Below are 19,522 nucleotides of genomic sequence, written 5' to 3'. Positions count from 1 at the left end.
CTATCATTCAGCCCTAAAGTTCCAAATTTACACAAACCCTAGTCCCATGTTCTTCCTCCCACACTGCTACATCCAGGGTAATATCATTTACTCTATAGTTCATGAATAATCTGTATGTTCATACATATTACCTGTCTACTGCACTGAACATAGATACAGTATTATATTTTTACTATATTAACAGTGAAGGCTTATCAAAAAATTAGGAATAATGAGAATTCCACTCAGTTAAAAGTACAGAAAGGGCATATAACCAAGACTCAAAGTGTCATACACTGATACAACACTAGAGGGGGCAATTAAGTAGGTATGGTGCTTGGTGAGCAGGACAGATACAGACTACGGGCCTGCTCTGCACTTTATATGCTCTACTTCTTGAGACTCATCAACTGTGCAAAACAAACAAACCGAGTAAAGAACTGAGCCGTAACATAAATCCTCATTTTTAATATCTTAACAATCATAGACTTACAGCTACAACTGCCATTCATGCATGAACAAAAGTTACACTTTCATCATATGATTTTCAAAGATTTTTACATCACACACAAACAAAATGGAACAGAAAACAATTCAGATCCACCCTGATTACTGCTGTAAACCAATAATAAAATTGAAAAATTAAATTAATAAAAAAAGAAAAAAGTGGATTTGGTTCCCTCTTCGTGACACAAATATGACCCATTATGTCACATCCCTGCATCACATAAAAAAAAAAAACAGAAAACAAAACAAAGCGCTCCTTGTTCTCTTGCATGTGGCACGAGTTGATTTTTCTCTCAATTAGTGTGATGTAGGAATAGTGTAACCTGACTTCTTGTTATATACTGTATGATTGTATGGACTCACCCATCCTGCATATTCAAAGTAAAAATCACACAGTTACCTGAAAAATATTAACTGTGTGATCAAAACAATCAATTGTTGATTGATTACAGTACAAATTAGGCTTTGCAAAACAGAACCAAAAATATATTACACAACCTTACACTTGAGATAGTTCACAAAGATCCTGACGTGGGACTTGGGAAAGGCTTTAGGTTTTTCCATTTAGATGTGCTGATGGATCTGAGACTAAAATTCTGTGCTGCTACTGCAAAACCTCATAAAGCCACGTAACTTGGAGAGCTTGCAAAAATAATGGTGGCTGGTTGTGCATTTCATTTTGCTGTCTTGGGTTGCCTAGCACCACAACAACAGTTCAAAGACATCATGACACCATTTTACTGTGTTGCAGGGCTTTTTTTTAATAAGGCGAAACAAGTGGGTTTTATCAAGCTGGTTAAGGGGGAAATTCCACCAGGTTATTTTTTTTATTCTGAGTAATTAAATGGCTAAGCTGTAAAGTCATTCAGAGTGGTCTGGTGTAAAATTCTGTTCTAGAGAAATTACACAGTTAGAATTGTTCACGGTGGTGATAGGAACCAGAGTCTAAAGCGTTAAGGCCTCTAAAAGCATTACATGAAGTTATGGGATGTAATTGTTGTGAATTGCTTACATGCACTCAGTAATCCGATCATAATCGGATTTCTGCAGTTATCTGATTATTCAAATGGTCGTGCAAACAGCATACTCCGATTTCTTAGATCGGAGTAAGGTGTAGAAATCTGATTAAGAAATCCAATAAAGAGAGCTGGATTTTAGCTCAGTAGTCAGATTTCTCAACGCATGTAAACTCTTCCTCGGATTTCATTCAGATTCCTTAGTCTGTGCATGTGCAAAAGAAAACAGATGGCGGTACTGGAAGTAAACAAGCAGCGTTGCCACGAGACGGCAGCAAAACACTTTTGGAGCGACACTGAAACCAAATACATGCTTGACGAAATGAGGGATTTAATTTTTCTTCATCTTCTAGATTATGTACATTCATATTTTCAGGTAAAGTGATGCAGTTTTTAAAAAATGTTTTAGTTTGAGTTTTACACTATGTTCACGTCACGTGTTCTTCGTGAGATTATTGGCTGTTCGCAAAGCAGAAATCCAATTATTGTCTGACTCATGTAGACCTGGATTACTGACAAAATCTGATTTTCTGCAGTTATTAGATTATTAAGTGCATGTAAACACACTCATCATTTCTCATTAGTTCTGACATAAGATTCTGCCTTAAAACATATTTAGGTACTTCAGGGGGCTGTAAGGTAAAATAGTCCTGAATGAAAATATTTAGAGTGAAACCTGACTTGAAAATGTCCAGTCGACTACCGACCTTAAAACCAGACTATCCAGTTTAAAACTGGACACTTCGCAAAAGCTATATTTGCATTTGGGCTATTACAACCCCCAGGTCCTTTTATCATCACTGTAAAGAAATCAAAGGTGGTAAAGGGCCAATACACATCAAACCACTCTGAATGACTTTGTTTACATCTCAGCTATTGACTTATGCAGCCATTTTTAAAAATCTGCACGCGGGGGTAATGCATGACTAAGCGCATAACTGCATCGAGGCCTCTCTGCTTCTTGGACAGTAGCAGAGTTCAAGCCATCGGCCTCAACAGAACAGATGTGAAAGCTTAACTACTGGAAAGACATCCTGTAGCTATTTCAAAGGCTGACGCTGGAAATGACAGGACACGATCGGAGGCGCACATTCACGATTTTCCACAACGATCCACGTCGTCACAACACCACATCTCACCACAAGTCAGGAAGCCACATAAACACACACTTCATCTCGTACGCATTCACACGTTATGGATGTAGTTCACAGTGCTCACTGTCTGTTTTTGTGTGGAGAGAAAAGGATAAGTTTTGCAGTACAAAAGGGTCTCTGAGAGGCCCAGGTTTCTTACTGACGAAGGTCAGTCTGATATTTTCCAAACGCATCAGTCGAGCGCTCCCAGAGCCAGTTTTACAATCATGGCTTCCATAGAGCAGATATTCTTCTCATCAGTCCCTTTCGTTAGACAATAGAGATATTCAAAAAGGCACAAGTCTTGCAAAATGAGTTCTTTTTTTGTTGTTTGTTTCATGTTATCAAATAGCTGCAGTACCTAGGTGGGCATCATTGAAGAAAGGAACGAGAAAAAAAAAAAGTTAGCATTTATGTCATCTAGAGCTATGCCACTGTGCTGAAGGCCAGAAATTCATCAAATTCCCTCGTCGCTTTTGACGGCATAATCTTCTCCCTTTGGCAAGTGTATGGACGGGCGCTCACAGCTTTTCTCCGTCCAGCAGCTCCTGCAGCTCTTGCTGGATGTCCTCGGGCAGCTCCAGAGCGGGCAGGTCCTCCAGGGGGATGTCCTGCGGCATCTCCAGCGGTGGCAGGTGCGGGATGGAAATGTCCTTGGCCTTGCGATCCTCGGCCGCCTGCGGCAGCACCCATAGCTCCGACTTCTCTACGAAGTCGGCATCAGCGTATGGTTCCTTGCGCAGCCGGGCGTTCTCAGCTCGAAGCCGGTCGTTATCCTGTTGCAACCGCTCATTCTCACCCACCAGCCGGTCCACCAGCCGCCGCAGGTCCTCGATGGTGGTCTGCTGCTCCTCCAGCCGTGTCTTGTCATCTTTTTGGGCCTTGCTGCCAGCGCACGGCTCCGGGGTAGTGCCTTTGTTCTTCAGCAGATACAGCCAAGTATCATACTCACGATCAGGACAGGCAGCTGGGCCAGAGGAAGAGGAGGAACTGGACTGGGGGTGAAGTGACTGCTCCGAGGACGGGACAGCCTGAAGGATCCGCGGCTTGCCCTCTCGCCTGGCCCGCTTCCATCTCTCCTCGATCAACCGCTGCTGCTTCACATGACTGTCTCGCTGGAGCTCCAGAGACAGCCGAGCCTGAACATAACATATACTGTGTATAAACACACACATACATCCATATTTATGTACACTCACTGTTCTCTGCTCTGCACAGTTTGCTAACCCCTCTTTACACCATCAATGGTCAGCACCACCAGTACGCAGGCGTTATCTGGGTGGTAGACGATTCTCAGCCAACATCCAATCATACGTATAAGTACACTTACAAGTTAGATGTACCTAATAAAGAGGCCAGTACATACACACACAGTAAAGGTTTCAGGTATTACATTTGACTAGGTATTTATCTGGACATTTACCTGGACAGTGAACATTTTTGTGCTCATGAAAACACGTGTTTTACAATAAATCCAAAGTAATGATTTTATGTACGTCAATGTGTTTGCATAACCATTTCCAACCTCTCCTTGTGGCAGCCCAGAATTAATTATATTTACCATTCAACATCTGTTTATGCAAATCAGTGCTTCATTATATTACATAAAGTGTGCTGCTGATGGTATAATTCAAGCGATTTCTGGGGGCATCAGGTAGACATTGGGATCCAAACTTTGTCCTTCAAACCAGCTCATAGGATGGCAACAATTTTTTTGGAAAAAAACAAGACATTCTTGTTACTTTTTATTTAGGTAATTGCTTGTGTGAATGCTGTGTCTTGTTTGTCAGTGACTCCTTTGGGGACAGCTTTTGTTGGGAGGACACCTGTACACACCTGTAATCTGTAATTAAAGCAGCAGTAGAGACTGGGCAAATAATAAAATCTACTATACTTATACCATACTGTGCACACATTCTTTTAGTGTTTTTATAATGTTTTGACTAAGGATCACTTAATACCTATAACGGTGAATCTACTTGGCCAATTTGTCCTCAAACTGCTCTATTTTACTGGTTTTCCTATTACACTTCCTATTTGTGGTGTTTTGTTCCATTTTGGGTCTTTCCAAACCTCAATGCTACATGACATGTTTGACTAACAAGCCATAGGTTGAAAAGTGTAGTTGACATTTGAAAGTGTAGTTGAGATTTTGAAGGTGTGGCTCTTCAAAGGGTGGCTGCAACTCTGAAATTCTTTTTCCAACATATAACAGCTTATAATTTCTAAAAAGCACAGGATACATTCTCCTCTGAAAAACAGCCAAAAGCCCATGTTTACGTGCAAAAAACCCACAGATGTTTTCTCATGTAGCAGTCTTATATTCCTTTGGTATCAAAAATTGACACTAAAGAAAAGGCTAAAGAAAATCTACAGTACAGCTACACTTAGGTAAGTAGGTGGTCCCAGAACTGGAACAATTTTCAGCCAGTGAAGAGAAGAAACGTTAAGCCTACCTGTTCACACTCTGTGAGCTTCATGGCGTCTTTCAGCAGTTCTGAGACATGGAAAAACATGATAAAACATCTCAGAAATGCTTAGTTATCCATCTTTCTAATGACCTTTTCCAAACATTACATACTTCTTGTAGATCAAATGGCAAGTATACCAGGAACTGAGACCTCACTACTGTAAACTAGAAATAAATGGATTAGTTTATACACATTCCTGCATCACTGAAAAGCACATTCATGCCTAACTTTATTCAGAAACAAACTGATTACAGAGACAAGAGTTTTGGTTTCCAGGGAAGTCCTTCAAGTGAAAAAAGTACAACTGACCTGCAGCTTTTCTATGGCAAGAGATGGCCTCTTCATATTTTCCAGCAGCCAGAAATCGGTCTGCTTTCCTGCACTGCTGATGGGCCTAAAAAGAAAGGGAGGAGAAATCTCACATAAAATGTGGTAAGGATTTATGGCAGGTCATACTCTCAGTCTATCCAATGGATTAGAAACTTTTAGCTGTTGCCCCCAGGTAGTACAGTCAGAAATGCACATGTTGCTTTACTCTCTTGCCACCCAGTTATTCACAATGCCAGCTGTAGGAAGCATGTCTTTTTGTTATCCCTGCTTTAACAAATCTCACTCCTTAGGATGGCAATACGGTAAACACATGACATCAAGATATGTGATTTTGTGAGATTCTGTGACTTGATAAGTAGAAACAAATAAAAAACCACCAGTAGTGTCACATTTAAAAATATGCCTAAAACAGAACACAGCAATATTCATTCCACATTTCTGGTGATCTGGTATTACACCCTGTTCAACAGGATAAATTACACTCTCTTTGTAACAAAACATGCAGTTGCTCAGGAACAATAATATCTTGCATCTGGTTCTTTAAAGGGGAATATCTTCACAAGGGAATTTCACCAATTTTCAAAATTTCTGAAAAATTCAATAGTAAAGATGTAAAGAAATTCATTCAGAGTAGCCTGAAGTGAAAAACTCCATTCTGGAGAAACTTATCGAAACAAAATTGTTCACCATGGTGCTGACAGACACCAGACATCTTAAGTATTTAATGCCTCTAAAAGCTCCTCTAATAGACAGTTATTACTTGAAGTCATTAAAAATACTTTGCCTGATGCCTGAGACATTGTCTTATGTTTATTTTGAGATATGATTTTGGCTAAAACTTAATTTTTAAAATCCTTTCATGTTTTTAAGGCAAAATAGTCCCCAAATAAAACATACTCTTTTAAATTCAGATTTACTACCATATTACCATGATTGACAATTCAGGAGACACGTATAGGTTCATTGGTAGGTTTGTATAGCAAATAAAACAGCTACATTTGTGTTGTAGACGTCACGACGTATGTGGGGGGAAAAAAGCTCTCCAGAACGGAATATTTCACATCAGACCACTCTGGTTGACTTTGTTTACATCTGAAAGACCTAATTATGCAGAAACTAAAAAATCGTTTTGTGCATTGTGACTACATTGATTAATGTGACGTAACCTAGACTAAGAACTATATCTTTATCAGCTTCCAACCTAGGCACACCTTAGCTAACACAACACAACTAGTTAGCTTCTTGCTTGGCCAACGTTGGGTAATAGTAAAAGTTCATGCTTATATTTAAATCAACGGTCAATTTTAAGATAAATACGCGTGGCTTACGATGTTGATGCCAAACAGACTGTTTACCCACAGCTAGGTATAATAAGGGCTCGTTATATTAAACCCAGGAACAGAAAAAAATTGTGCTAACTAGCATGCTAAGCTAACCACACATCCTAAGATGGTCTGTCAAGCAGTTTAACCCCAAAAACTGACATGTCAATTTAACACCATGTTACTCTGGAAAACTGACACTTCCTCTTACATGACAACGATAAGGACATGATAAACCTCAGCCGGCTTTATTCTGCTGACGTTAGCCAGCTAGCTAGCAAGCCCAGATAAGTCAAGGATGATTAGCTTGCTAGATAGCAGGCATGCTAACCTGAACCATAAACATAAACTTACGAGGTTGAGAGGGCTGTCCACCACCTCCATTCCTTATTAAACACGACTGTTAACTACATGAGAATGAGTAGTGATGGTCAGAGATGGTCATTGGCACTGGGTTTTACTCCGGGACCAGGTGCTCTGGTTACACCGGGCTGCTCACAGCAAAGACGGAGAGAAACAACAGCCCTCACATAGACAACACACCAGAAAAACACAGGCTCCTGTCGTCACATCCTGACTGCTCTTCTGTTTTTCATTTGATGTATGTATTTTTATGGCGGAGTGGTCCTTGTCGTCTCGAATACGGGCAGAGACCTTTATTCTAAAAAAAACGGCAAACAAAATAGCTATTATAAATAATACCTAACGCGCTGAGAATTTGAGTTGTACTGTGTAGTTTCTTCTTTTACTGTGCAGTGCTGTATGTTAACCTTTGGAGGGCGCCACATCACTGTTTATCACATGGTACATGACGGTAAGGCTTCGTGAACGATGCTAATGATCATTTTTGTCAAAAAGAGTAAATTTAAAACGGGCACTTTTTGCAGCTTAGTTTCCCTATGCGGACCGTAGACTGAATGATGTGGGCCGTACGGACAAAGGAGGAAAGGGTATGTTTTAAAACTTTAATGTTTATGTGCTACATCAAAGCCTTACTAAAAAAATCAGTCTTCCGTGTTATGGGCCCAGAAGACTGCCCTACCCATATGAAAATCTGATATATGACAATAATGGATTTCAAATATATGTCATTTAGTAGCTTGTATAGGCAACTTATTTGAAACTGGCCATGAGACGTATTTCATCCATTTAACATATTCAAACATACACTTGTAACACATATTTAATAATATATGCTAGAAAATATTATTCATATATAGATAGCATATATTACTCATAAATACCATCTTCATGTTATACAACACAAGGTTTTTATATCATTGTCTTGGGATGTATTCAACCATGTATCAGATATGTATGATCTCTCTCTCTCTCTCTCTCTCTCTCTCTCTCTCTCTCTCTCTCTCTCTCTCTCTCTCTCTTTCGTATCGTGGATATTGTCAGTACTTAAAGGTCACTTCTCAACTGTTTTATTTTAAAAGATAGCGGAAATGGTCAGGTTTATTTGGATTTAATGCAGCACAATGTGTGAAATGCCGGATACAAATCACTGGATGCATAGTTTCATAATATTCTTATGATATGCCACTTCTTTGGCTGTTGTAAGTTATCAGATGTCAGAAAAAATAAATATTGTAACGTACAGTGTATTGTTAAAAACCTTCTGAAGTATCGTGATATTACAGTTTGTCACATCGCCCACCTCTAGTCTACACTACACTGTAAAATCCTCAGCAGCAGTTCAATTAACAATGAATATGTTACAATGGGGATTTTGCTGCATACTTACAATTAATGCAATTAGTGAATCTAACAATACATAAATTATTGCAAAGGTCTGCCCATATTCAGTATTTATTTTAAGTTTTCTTGGGAGGTTGCACTGTATTATAATTAATGTATATGCATTCTGTTGTAAACAAATAAACAAAAAAAGGACACTTTTTTGTATAGGGACTGTACACTATAATGTACCAAAGCCCAATATTGACATCTGAAAAAAAGCCATGTAGCATCTCATAATAATAAGAAAGTTTCTTATAATTATGACTTAAGATCTCATAATAATGGCTTACTATCTCTAAATATAAGTGATAATAACTTAATATCTAATTATGAGATGCTGAGTCATTATAGTAAGAATATTATGAGATATTATGGCATAATTATGAGATTTAAAATCATAATTATGACATAAGTCATTATTATGAAATACTAAATAGTGATTATGAGATAGCATTCATATTTATGAAATATTAACTATACTCATCTGCTGCATTTGGCATGAATCTGCAGACACACTGGATTGTTCAAACAGTAATACACAATTTCAGAAAATTTACAACCCCCCTCTGTATATACATATATATATATACATATATATATATACATATATATATATATATATACGTACAGTGGTGTGAAAAGGTGTTTGCCCCCTTCCTGATTTCTTATTCTTTTGCATGTTTGTCACACTTAAATGTTTCAGATCACCAAACAGATTTAAATATTAGACAAAGATAACAGAAGTAAACACAAGATGAAGTTTATAAATGAAGGTGTTTATTATTAAGGAAAAAAGACATACAAACCGACAGGGCCCTGTGTGAAAAAGTGATTGCACATCTTTGGAAATCTGAGTTCAATTTCCCTAGCCACACCCAGGCCTGATTACTGCCACACCTGTTCTCAATCAAGAAATAACTTAAAAAGGACCTGCCTGACAAAGTGAAGTAGACCAAAAGATCCTCAAAAGCTAGACATCATGCTGCGATCCAAAGAAATTCAGGAATGAATGAAAAACAAAGTAATTGAGATCTGTCAGTCTGAAAAAGGTTATAAAGCCATTTCTAAAGCTTTGGGACTCCAGCGAACCACAGTGAGTGCCATTATCCACAAATGACGAAAACATGGAACAGTGGTGAACCTTCCCAGGAGTGGCCCAAGAGCGCAGCGACGACTCATCCAAGAGGTCACAAAAGACCCCACAACAACATCCAAAGAACTGCAGGCCTCACTTGCCTCAGTTAAGGTCAGTGTTCATGACTCCACCATAAGAAAGAGACTGGGCAAAAATGGCCTGCATGACAGAGTTCCAAGATGAAAACCACTGCTGAGCAAAAACAACATAAAGGCTCATCTCAGTTTTGCCAGAAAACATCTTGATGATCCCCAAGACTTTTGGGAGAATACTCTGTGGACTGATGAGACAAAAGTTGAAATTTTTAGAAGGTGTATGTCCCATTACATCTGGCATAGAAGTAACACAGCATTTCAGAAAAGGAACATCATACCAACAGTAAAATATGGTGGTGGTAGTGTGATGGTCTGGGGCTGTTTTGCTGCTTCAGGACCTGGAAGACTTGCTGTGGTAAATGGAACCATGAATTCTGCTGTCTACCAAAAAATCCTGAAGGAGAATGTCCGACCATCTGAAACACACCTCATAAGTCCACCTCTGAATGGCTTAAGAAAAACAAAATTAAGACTTTGGAGTGGCCTAGTCAAAGTCCTGACCCGAATCCAATTGAGATGCTGTGGCATGACCTTAAAAAGGCAGTTCATGCTCGGAAACCCTCCAATGTGGCTGAATTACAACAATTCTGCAAAGATGAATGAGCCAAAAGTCCTCCACAGCGCTGTAAAAGACTCATTGGCAGTTATCGAAAACGCTTGATTGCAGTTGTTGCTGCTAAGGGTGGTCCAATCAGTTATTAGGTTTAGGGGGCAATCACTTTTTCACACAGGGCCCTGTAGGTTTGGATTTGTTTTTCCCTTAATAATAAACACCTTCATTTATAAACTGCATTTTGTGTTTACTTGTTTTATCTTTGTCTAATATTTAAATTTGTTTGGGGATCTGAAACATTTAAGTGTGACAAACATGCAAAAGAATAAGCAATCAGGAAGGGGGCAAACACTTTTTCACACTACTGTATATATATATAGGGGGGTTGTAAATTTTCTGAAATTGTGTATTACTATTTGAACTAAATTAATCAACAATGCTCAAAATACAAAGTTTAAAAGTTAATTATGATGATGCAATGACATGCTAAAAAAATTCCTTACAAAGCACCTCACCCCATTCATACAGCGCTGTGGTATGACATCATCTGCTCGAGTGCTTTGTTTGTGTTGGTCAATGCTGCTTGCTTCAGCCAAGTGTCCTACAATTACTGCTAATAGAGAGTAGAGTAATCTCAGGTACAGCCTGATGACTCATAGCTTAAAGATCTTGAGCCTTATATTTGCGTACAGACCCATTAATGGACAACAAAGACTGGAAAATAAGATAGAAAGCTTTAATACACAGATGCTGTTGTCCTGTCTGATATGAATAACTTTTATAAAACTATTCTCAGCATATTTGCCTGGAATGAATAAATCAGTGTTGGTAGCTGCTATTTACTCTTGCTTGTTTTCTTATTTTATTTCTGTTACTGATCTGTAAGGGGGGGCAATATGGTTAAAAATATAATGTCACGGTACTTGAGGGTGTTTGAAATTCAGATGCGCCAACATACCAGTAGCACCACATTTATTAAAGGTTAGGAAACACTATGGGTTGGTTTCTCAGACCCACATACAACCCAGATAGCAAGAGGATAGCGGGTAACTGTTGGCCCACTGATGGCAAAGCTGTCCTAAACTAGCTTTTTGCTCAGCGTTTTCTGGGTAGCCCACTGGTGGGTAAGCAGAATGTTAGACAAAATGGCACTTCATTTCTTCTTTTCCACTCACAGTCTAGTTTACTTATTTTTCCATCATTTAATTCTTTTATTATATTTTGTAAATTAGTTTAGTAAATCATGTTAACAGCAATATCATAAATACAGTGAGTCAGAGGCTGGACCAGCAGTGACATACGGTGAGCGTATTTCAAGCCAGTGGACTGATATGTGCTTACTAACTGGGTACATTTTCCTTTAAATGGAGAATCTCCATTTAAAATGTTGTGTAGTCTAGGACTAGGCTTAATCCCTGTCTGGTACACAGACACTGAGTGAAACCAAAACAAACTAAATCAAACAGTAAAAATGAAGTAATAAAATAAGATGATGTCATAATGGGCTGACAATCCAGTCAGCTACTTACTGTGAAAGTTCTACAGTTACTAATTACCAGAGATGGGGACTCTTGTCTCATGTCGACTCTCAATTTGACATGGAGTCACCCTTACCTGACTCTCGACTCAGATCCGAGATTTAAGATTCGTGAAACTTTAGCCTGAGAAAAAAGCCCACAGATAAAACAGATTAAATCAGAACTGCCAACCAGAGTCAAACACTTTTTTCCAATCTTTCATGTGACGTCTGACAGTTTTGCTACGTTAATGCACAGTCATTATGGAACGCAGCTCGCAGCGAACATGGATTCAAATAAGAAGCCTTTCATTATAGAAAAAAACTTCAGTCTGTTGCATAGAATGTAGCACTATTTGCAGTAAATATGGTGTTAAAACTTTGGGTGCGCTGGCAGGCCAAGTTTTATTACATGCATCTATAATCTAAGAACAGCTCAACCAGTTTCCATTAAAGTCCTTGTAGTTACTGAATAATAAGCCTTAGTATGTAATAAGCCTGGGATTTTAAGGGGGTTAAAGAAAAAAGGGAAAAACAGCATGAAACAGTTGGCTAGGTTAGATAGATAGTATGCTAGCTAGCGCAAACAGCAAGATGAATTTTTCAGCTCACATTCCTTCAAAACTCACATAAACCTCACCTGGATTAACTATTATGTTAGCTAGCATACTTAAAACGTTTGGCTAGGTTGGATAGAAAGTATGCCAGCTAGTGCAATAGCTAAAAGCTGAAGTTGTCTGCAAATCTAGCTGAAGTTGTAGTATGTTTCAGCTCACATTTCTTTTAAAACTCACAAAAACTTCATCTGGATTAGCTAATACACTAGCTAGCATGCTTAAAACGGTTGGCTAGTTTGGATAGAATGTATGCTCGGTAGCGCAATAAATAGCTGAAGTCAGTTAATCTAACTAAAGTTTTAGTATGTTTCATGTTCCTTCAAAACTCACATAAACTTTAGCTGGATTAGCTATTTTGTTAGCCAGCTAGTATACTTGCTGTACAAACTACAGACTAACCAAATGTATCAAGTTGTTTTGCCTTTTTTCTTGAAACACCGCATTTACAGCATGTAGCGCTTCAGGTCTGGACAGGTCTCACACTTGCAGCGCAGAGACCTAAATGAAGAGACTTGTGAACACTTCTGCAAAAACACTGGTTGTTGTTGTAAATAGGTTCTCTATAATTGGTCTAAATCTTTTTATGATGCACACAGTTATCTAGAGTTCTTAAGTAATTTATCATGACAATGGCAACATATTATCATGTTGCCCTCCCTTGCTGTCATGGCCTACAACACTGTGAGATGACCTGTACCTGAATATTGTTTAATGAATTCTGATGCATAATTCACTTAGTGGTTGGACATGTGAGTTTGTCTGAAGTCTGTTTGGCGTCAGTTGTTTTGCCTGACTCTCTGGGACGAGCATGAATATCCTGATTTAATGAGTGATGTGCAAAGCTGGTTCTGTTCTCTCAGCACAATGTGTTCCAATAGATGCAGTTCAGTGGAACTCAGTGGGTGTCCAGCAAGAAAGAACAGACAAATGTGAATCGAGTCATAACTCATTGAAAAAAAAGAGCAGAGTGGAATAGAAGTGGTCTTGTTCTCTCTCTGGACCTGCAAAACTGGCTTGCTTTACTGCTTTGCTACTGTGAAATGGTCGTCTTAGCTTTGTTTAACTCTTTTAACCTTAAGAGTTGGTTTTCTGGGCAGGGATTAAGCCTAGTACTGGACAAAATTTTCCTTGCAACTGAGAATTTCCATTCCAAATACTGTGTAATCCTGGATTAGGCTTAATCCCTGCCCAGGAAAATGACCCTAAGGGAGTTCCTCACTGTAATATCTACAGAACCTACATTACTTTACATCATATAGTTATTCCACTGTATTTACCAAATAATTCATAGTAACTAGTATTTAAGATTAATAACTACATGTCTAGTATGTGTCTACTGTGTATCTATATGTACATACATATAGTTATCATGTAATCACATACAAGTTATCTGCCATGAAGTTTGACCTTTACCTTTGAAATATGATTAATTCTGGATATTAATTTTAGCATAAGTTATATATAGGTGTTATACACGTTTCTCAGTCATTTCAAAATCTTATATACATGTTCATCATTGTGGACAAATGTAACATTCCTCCATTTTTATTTACAGCTGTGAAGTGGAACAGTACTGACATATTACAATCTTTTTATGTGCTTGTCTGCAACCATATTGCTTTTATTTTATTGACTAAACTGATTCCAACTTTTTGGACGGTAATGTACGTGGGTCCACACTTCATGTCCTCATTGCTAGAACCACAGAGACGGCATATCACTCTCACAGTAGTTACTGAATAATCAATTTTAAGATTAATAAACCAATAATAAGGCTGCAGTTTAAGAGACTAATGTGTGATCTTCACGGGCAGCCTGCTATTCTTAAAAACAAAATCCACAAGATTTATCAATGATGGAAATCTATTGAATACATTTTTCTTTTAAAAACACCAGCTGTTCTTTACACTGAGTGAAACATTCACAACTGAATGGACCTATGATTGAATGAAGACTTGCAACAGTGATGTGCATTATTGCTAAGAAACTTGTCTCCTGATGATAAATGTATCATTATGGAGATATGAGGATTGTTGTTCCAAACACACATTCATGTAACAGTGAATTTATTGATTTGATTTTAGCCAATTTGTGTTGCAATTTTATGATAACATGAGGTGGGTAAGTGTGAATGTTGCTGCTACACTAATACCAAAATGACCCATTGTGCTAAACAGCCAGGTGCCTCATACTTACACTGTAGCACTTTATTTGATTTGTGTAATTTTAATGGGAAACTGCTTTTTCATTTATAAATTTAAAACACCAATTTGGCCCATTAAACAGAAAAAAATATTACTGCAACTTTGCTATACTGTAACTTTGGAAAGAGCTTGAAATGTGCTAGCATGTTTCTGTTCATTCAGCCCACACAGTGTGAGCTTGAGGTTTTAAAAAGGCTAATAAAATATAGCCAAAAATCATCCAATGTGGCCGTAAAGAAGTCAGAATTGTCCATACACATTCTGTTCTTCCACTAAAAACTAGTAAGTGTCTTATTTTGGAAGATTTGTACTTTACTTGATTGAATTCTTTTCTCAATTTCATTTCCAAGAGAAAAAAAAAAACTTTTACTTTTTATGTTTTCATTTAAACCTTTAAAGTTCTCCTTATGAACCTGAAAGACAAATCTTGTTTACAAATCAAATTAAGTCAATCCAAGTGGTATTAGTAGAGCACATTTATCCCAAAGAATATTCTCAAATCTCAAAATCCAGTAGAGTTTTCTATTTTGCTCTTGCCACTCAGTTTCAATTTATTGTTTTTATTAAAATTTTATATCTTAGCAGGTGAAAACATCTTAAATCTAGTCAATATATCTAATAGTTTTTGTTACGATATTGTTGTAGGAATAAGATTATTGAACTTATTCATAGACATGTTGAGCAGTTTTATCTAATTAAAGTGTCTTATTCCACTGGCAGATAATTTTAAATGCTTTTAGTATTTAGATTTTTTTGATACAAATAAAATAGATTGACAACATGACTTCAAATAAGCAAAAATGTACTCTTATAATATTTCAACAAGATTTGAGATGTTTTCACTTTTGTCCTGTGTAACTATACTAAGCAGTTGTAACTATATTAACAGTTCTACTGAAATGATTGGTAATTTTTAGGTGCTAATTCACTTATTGAGCTGTTATATCTTTAAATGATCAGACACTGTGATATACAGACACAGTTACAGGCTGTAATTATAGTGAAACTAAATTGTGTTGGAGCTGTAAAAAAACAAACTTCTTTCCATCTCGTTTCTCAGTTATTGCATCTCATCAGGTGAAAACGTCAGTTCTTGTTCTGTTACTGTTACATGTACTGTAAGCCCACCTACAGAAAAGTGTTACTCAGGAATAGATGAGGTAAGGATACCGAGATTACACAGTATCAGGGCTGAAAAACACATGGTGTCCTTGTATTACTTGTCAACAAAAACTTTTACTGTATTATAAATCCGACAAGAGGCCAAGAAATGAGTTTAGTGATGGAAAAAACTCAAACTGCACCACATATATCTTTACATATTTAACTTTCTTTACTTGAACTTTAACTTAATTAATTATTAATAACTAGAATATTAGCATGTAATTTTTAGGTTAGTACATCTTGCTGCTGCTATTTTATCATTTTATCACTGATCTATTACTGCTACAATTACTCATTTATCATTTAGTAATAACTATAAAATTAGCCTGCAATTTTTAGCTAAATAAAAATTCCTTTACTCTCAATAACTTTTACATCTGAAAGATTGAATTACACAGAAATGTAGAAAATCAGTGAAATTCCTCTTCAAATTGCTTAAAATATAATGGAGGCTACTGATTTTGCACAAGATGGCTTCATACCTGGGTTGGGAATTGGGAAGTCAATTAGTAATATGATGACCCCAGAGAACTAGTTCCATTTATTCGCTTCCGCATACTTTTGTAAATTTGTATACATATGTATAATATTTTATTTTTATATTTTATCACTGACCTGTTTACAATTACTAATTCATAATTTAGTCACAACTATAAAATTAGCATGTGGTTTTCAGGTGAATACAAGTTGTTACCTATCTATTAACACATCATTACCCACTTATTACCACTCTGTAAAGTGCTACCCAAATTCCTGTACCTGATGCATGGTGTGAATTCAGATAAACTGGAAAATTTGTGGGCAGACATAAGAATAGTCCACGAAAACCACTCACCCACAACTAGATATTAATCTCACTTATTAAACTAACTTGTGGGTGGCTTTCTGCTCGAGTGGCACAGCTGGAGAGGTAAAGTGAAGCCCTGCTTCAACATTAGAAATGCATCACTGCATTACCCATCAACACACATGTTGATAAAGTTTCAAATCACTGTCAGTACATGCTCATTTTCAAAGCAAAAGCACAGGCAATTACATAATGCTTGACAGCCTCAACAGTTTAGCCTTTAACACTGATTACATTATACTTACCGTGAACCTTTTTGGATGCATTTGATTTTGTAAAAATTGCAGTCATGCCCTCAACGATCAAAAACAAGTGCTCACATACAGAGCACATAAAGCAGCAACTAAGTGACAGTTATTCATAGCACAAAAGGGTTCTATATAGTCCCAGAAGAGGTCAAATGGTTCTCTATAGTACCAAAAAAGGTTCTAGCAGAACCAACTAATTAGTTAACAAGCCCTTACTGAGTTGGAGTTTACGTGTTAAAGCAGGGACTTCAACTTACGTTCAGTTCTAATTTTATTGAAGGAAATAACATGGGACCCCCCTGATTTCAATGTTGTTTGTTTTATGGGGGGGTCCCTTTGCTCTTGGACCCCTTTCAATTCAAAATTTGCTGTACAAACTGCTTTTCTGTTGTGGAGATTATATATGAAAATAACAATAGGTGTACTATTATTATTATTATTATTATTATTATTATTATTATTATTATTATACAACAGCAACCCTAACACTAACACTAATAATAATAATAATAATAATAATAATAATAATAATAATAATTATTATTATTATTATTACAACACAATAAAATGAGTTGTCATGGTTCTATGTATGAGTTTTCTTTTATTTTATTGTTATTCACTAGTAGCCCTATATAACTGTTGTGTGGTTTTATGTATCAAAACACTCATTCCTATTTGTTTTCCAACCTTTCTTTAGCTCTTACAGTTATACAGGCTGTTTTTGTTACTGTGGCTTTAAGGATGATATGTGTAAATGACTTTTTGTTTTGACTGGCTGTACAGTATTTTCATTCAAAATGAAGTCCGAGCTGAAACACTCCTTATAACTTCAGCGTGAACGGGCAGAGCTAAACTAAATATAGGAACATATGTAAATTGGTCGGTTACATGACATCACAGAAACATGTTCATAACAGATTCTTTTTCCATATTTGGACTTCATAAGGACTTTGTAAGGAGTGAATGCTATGTATGAAACAATGTTACAAGGCATATCAAACTCTTTTATTTGAAAAAATTCAGTTTTTTGAAGCCACATCTGTTGTCATTGGCTGCCAACAGTGATAAAGGATGGTGTCCCACTTTACCCAAACTCAACTTACCTTAACAAAGTTATTCTCATTCATGATCCACAGTGTGCGAACGAGGTGGGGGATATAATCTTTTGGCTAATAGCCCCTGTTTGAACTGACCCCAACTCTGGGCAGTCTGTTTGTTTGTGAGCAGTCTGCCCACACGTTCTGCAAACTGCTTATCCATCCTCAGCTGTCGGGGCTGTCTCTTACAGCGATATGGCCGACAGCTGGACACCCGAGTGTCCCGATTGCACCGGAATCTGGCCGTAGGAGGACGGACCGTGGGGCTCTTTCACCTGGCTGAAAAGTAAGTGATGAGCCAGCTCAGCTCCTCAGGAGGCAGGGCGCTCCAGCCCACACTGCGGCCGCACTCTCCTCTTTGTCCTCCTTTCTCCGCTGTCCTGAAGGCCGTGGATTCTGCTTAGGCTGGCAGTTTTTTGTGGGCTGAAGAGTAACAGCAAGTTCCTGTGTGCTTTTACAGCCGCTGTATGGGGAAGCCCACGCAGCCTCCCACACAGACAGGCCCAAAAGAGAGAAAGGGAAAGGCAAGGGGCTTTTGAAGGCAGTCCCCTCGCCCACAATGGGAACCCCTCGGTGAGCTAATGTGCTCCACAAATATTCCTTTCTTTACACTACACATGTTGAAGCTAGCGGACTGCCCTCAACTCCTGAAATGGTGTCAGGTGTTCCACCCACTCTCCAGAGTATGCACTGGATACTGAAAGACTGTCACAACCTATAATACACTGAAAAGAAAAAGCTTTGAAATGACTTGATTCAGATTTGTATGGTTTTACATGAATAACGTATCACATCCGCAAGTATTGCCAAAAGTAAGTAAAATGAAATTTACCATATGTTTTATTCACATGGAACTGATGTAGACACTTGAACAGAATTCTTTAAACTCTGCATGTGGGTCCAATTGCATAACATGCATATTACTTTCATAGTATTTATTGAGTCATAGTAATTTCTGTATAATAAAGTCTTAAGATTACACTTTGAGAGGATAAGTTCAAAGGGAACTCCATAACATTTCTACATAATTAAACCTGTAAATGGCCAAGGCCTGAAAAGTTTTCTTACACACTTCTATAACCTAGCTCAGCCAGTTTGCATTGAAGTCCCTGTAGTTATTGAATAATAAGCCTTAAGCCTGGGATTTTTAGGGGTTAAATGATTAAGATGTCATTCAGAGTATTTTGTAAAATGCTCAGTTCTAGAGAAACTTCCCAAGAGAAAGGAACCTGGTGTCTGAAGCATTTAGTGCCCCTGGAAGTTATTACATCAAATGGTTACAAATACGCTGCCTGATGGCTGAGAATACATTTTTAGATGAAGTTTTGGCCTTAAACTTTTTTTAAATGTATTCATGGTGGAAGGGGATATGCAGGGTGTTCTAAGGCAAAATAGCCCTTCTTTTTTCAGATTCACCACTATTTTACCATTATAAATATTACATATAAGAACTCAGAAGACATGTATAGGTTCACTGGTGGTTTTGGATAGTGAATAAAATTTCTACTTTTGTGTTGCATACATCACAACCCTTGCATCCTG

General features: G+C 37.6%; 1 protein-coding gene across 2 annotated transcripts; it reads right to left on the bottom strand.

Annotated features, from left to right (window-relative positions):
* Nucleotides 1-961: 961 nt before the first annotated feature.
* Nucleotides 962-7,501, bottom strand: nrbf2b (nuclear receptor binding factor 2b). 2 transcript variants are annotated; one of them, XM_036572262.1, is made up of 5 exons: nt 7,113-7,139; nt 5,416-5,500; nt 5,217-5,270; nt 5,092-5,132; nt 962-3,774 (listed from the first exon to the last, which is right to left on the bottom strand). In XM_036572262.1, the coding sequence occupies exons 4-5, from the start codon at nt 5,113-5,115 to the stop codon at nt 3,157-3,159; spliced, it is 642 nt and encodes a 213-aa protein (XP_036428155.1). In that variant the 5' UTR covers nt 5,116-5,132; nt 5,217-5,270; nt 5,416-5,500; nt 7,113-7,139; the 3' UTR covers nt 962-3,156. The 2 variants fall into 2 exon arrangements, with proteins under 2 accessions (XP_036428155.1, XP_036428154.1); XM_036572261.1 differs by lacking the exon at nt 5,217-5,270 and having other exon boundaries at nt 7,113-7,501.
* Nucleotides 7,502-19,522: the final 12,021 nt, after the last annotated feature.

This window comes from Colossoma macropomum, unplaced genomic scaffold, assembly GCF_904425465.1.
Source record: "Colossoma macropomum unplaced genomic scaffold, Colossoma_macropomum, whole genome shotgun sequence".
NCBI classification, from domain to species: Eukaryota; Metazoa; Chordata; class Actinopteri; order Characiformes; family Serrasalmidae; genus Colossoma; species Colossoma macropomum.
The sequence above is the reverse complement of the archived record's forward strand: the minus strand, read 5'-3'. Positions and strand labels throughout refer to the sequence as shown.

Bases quoted from the DNA above. Each gene is read 5' to 3' on its own strand.
- nrbf2b (XM_036572261.1), bottom strand. From the start codon at position 7,142: ATGGAGGTGGTGGACAGCCCTCTCAACCTC. The intron at 5,501-7,112 runs GTAAGTTTATGT...CTTTCTTTTTAG, and splicing joins TGGACAGCCCTCTCAACCTC to GCCCATCAGCAGTGCAGGAA. The intron at 5,133-5,415 runs GTCAGTTGTACT...TCCATGTCTCAG, and splicing joins TTGCCATAGAAAAGCTGCAG to AACTGCTGAAAGACGCCATG.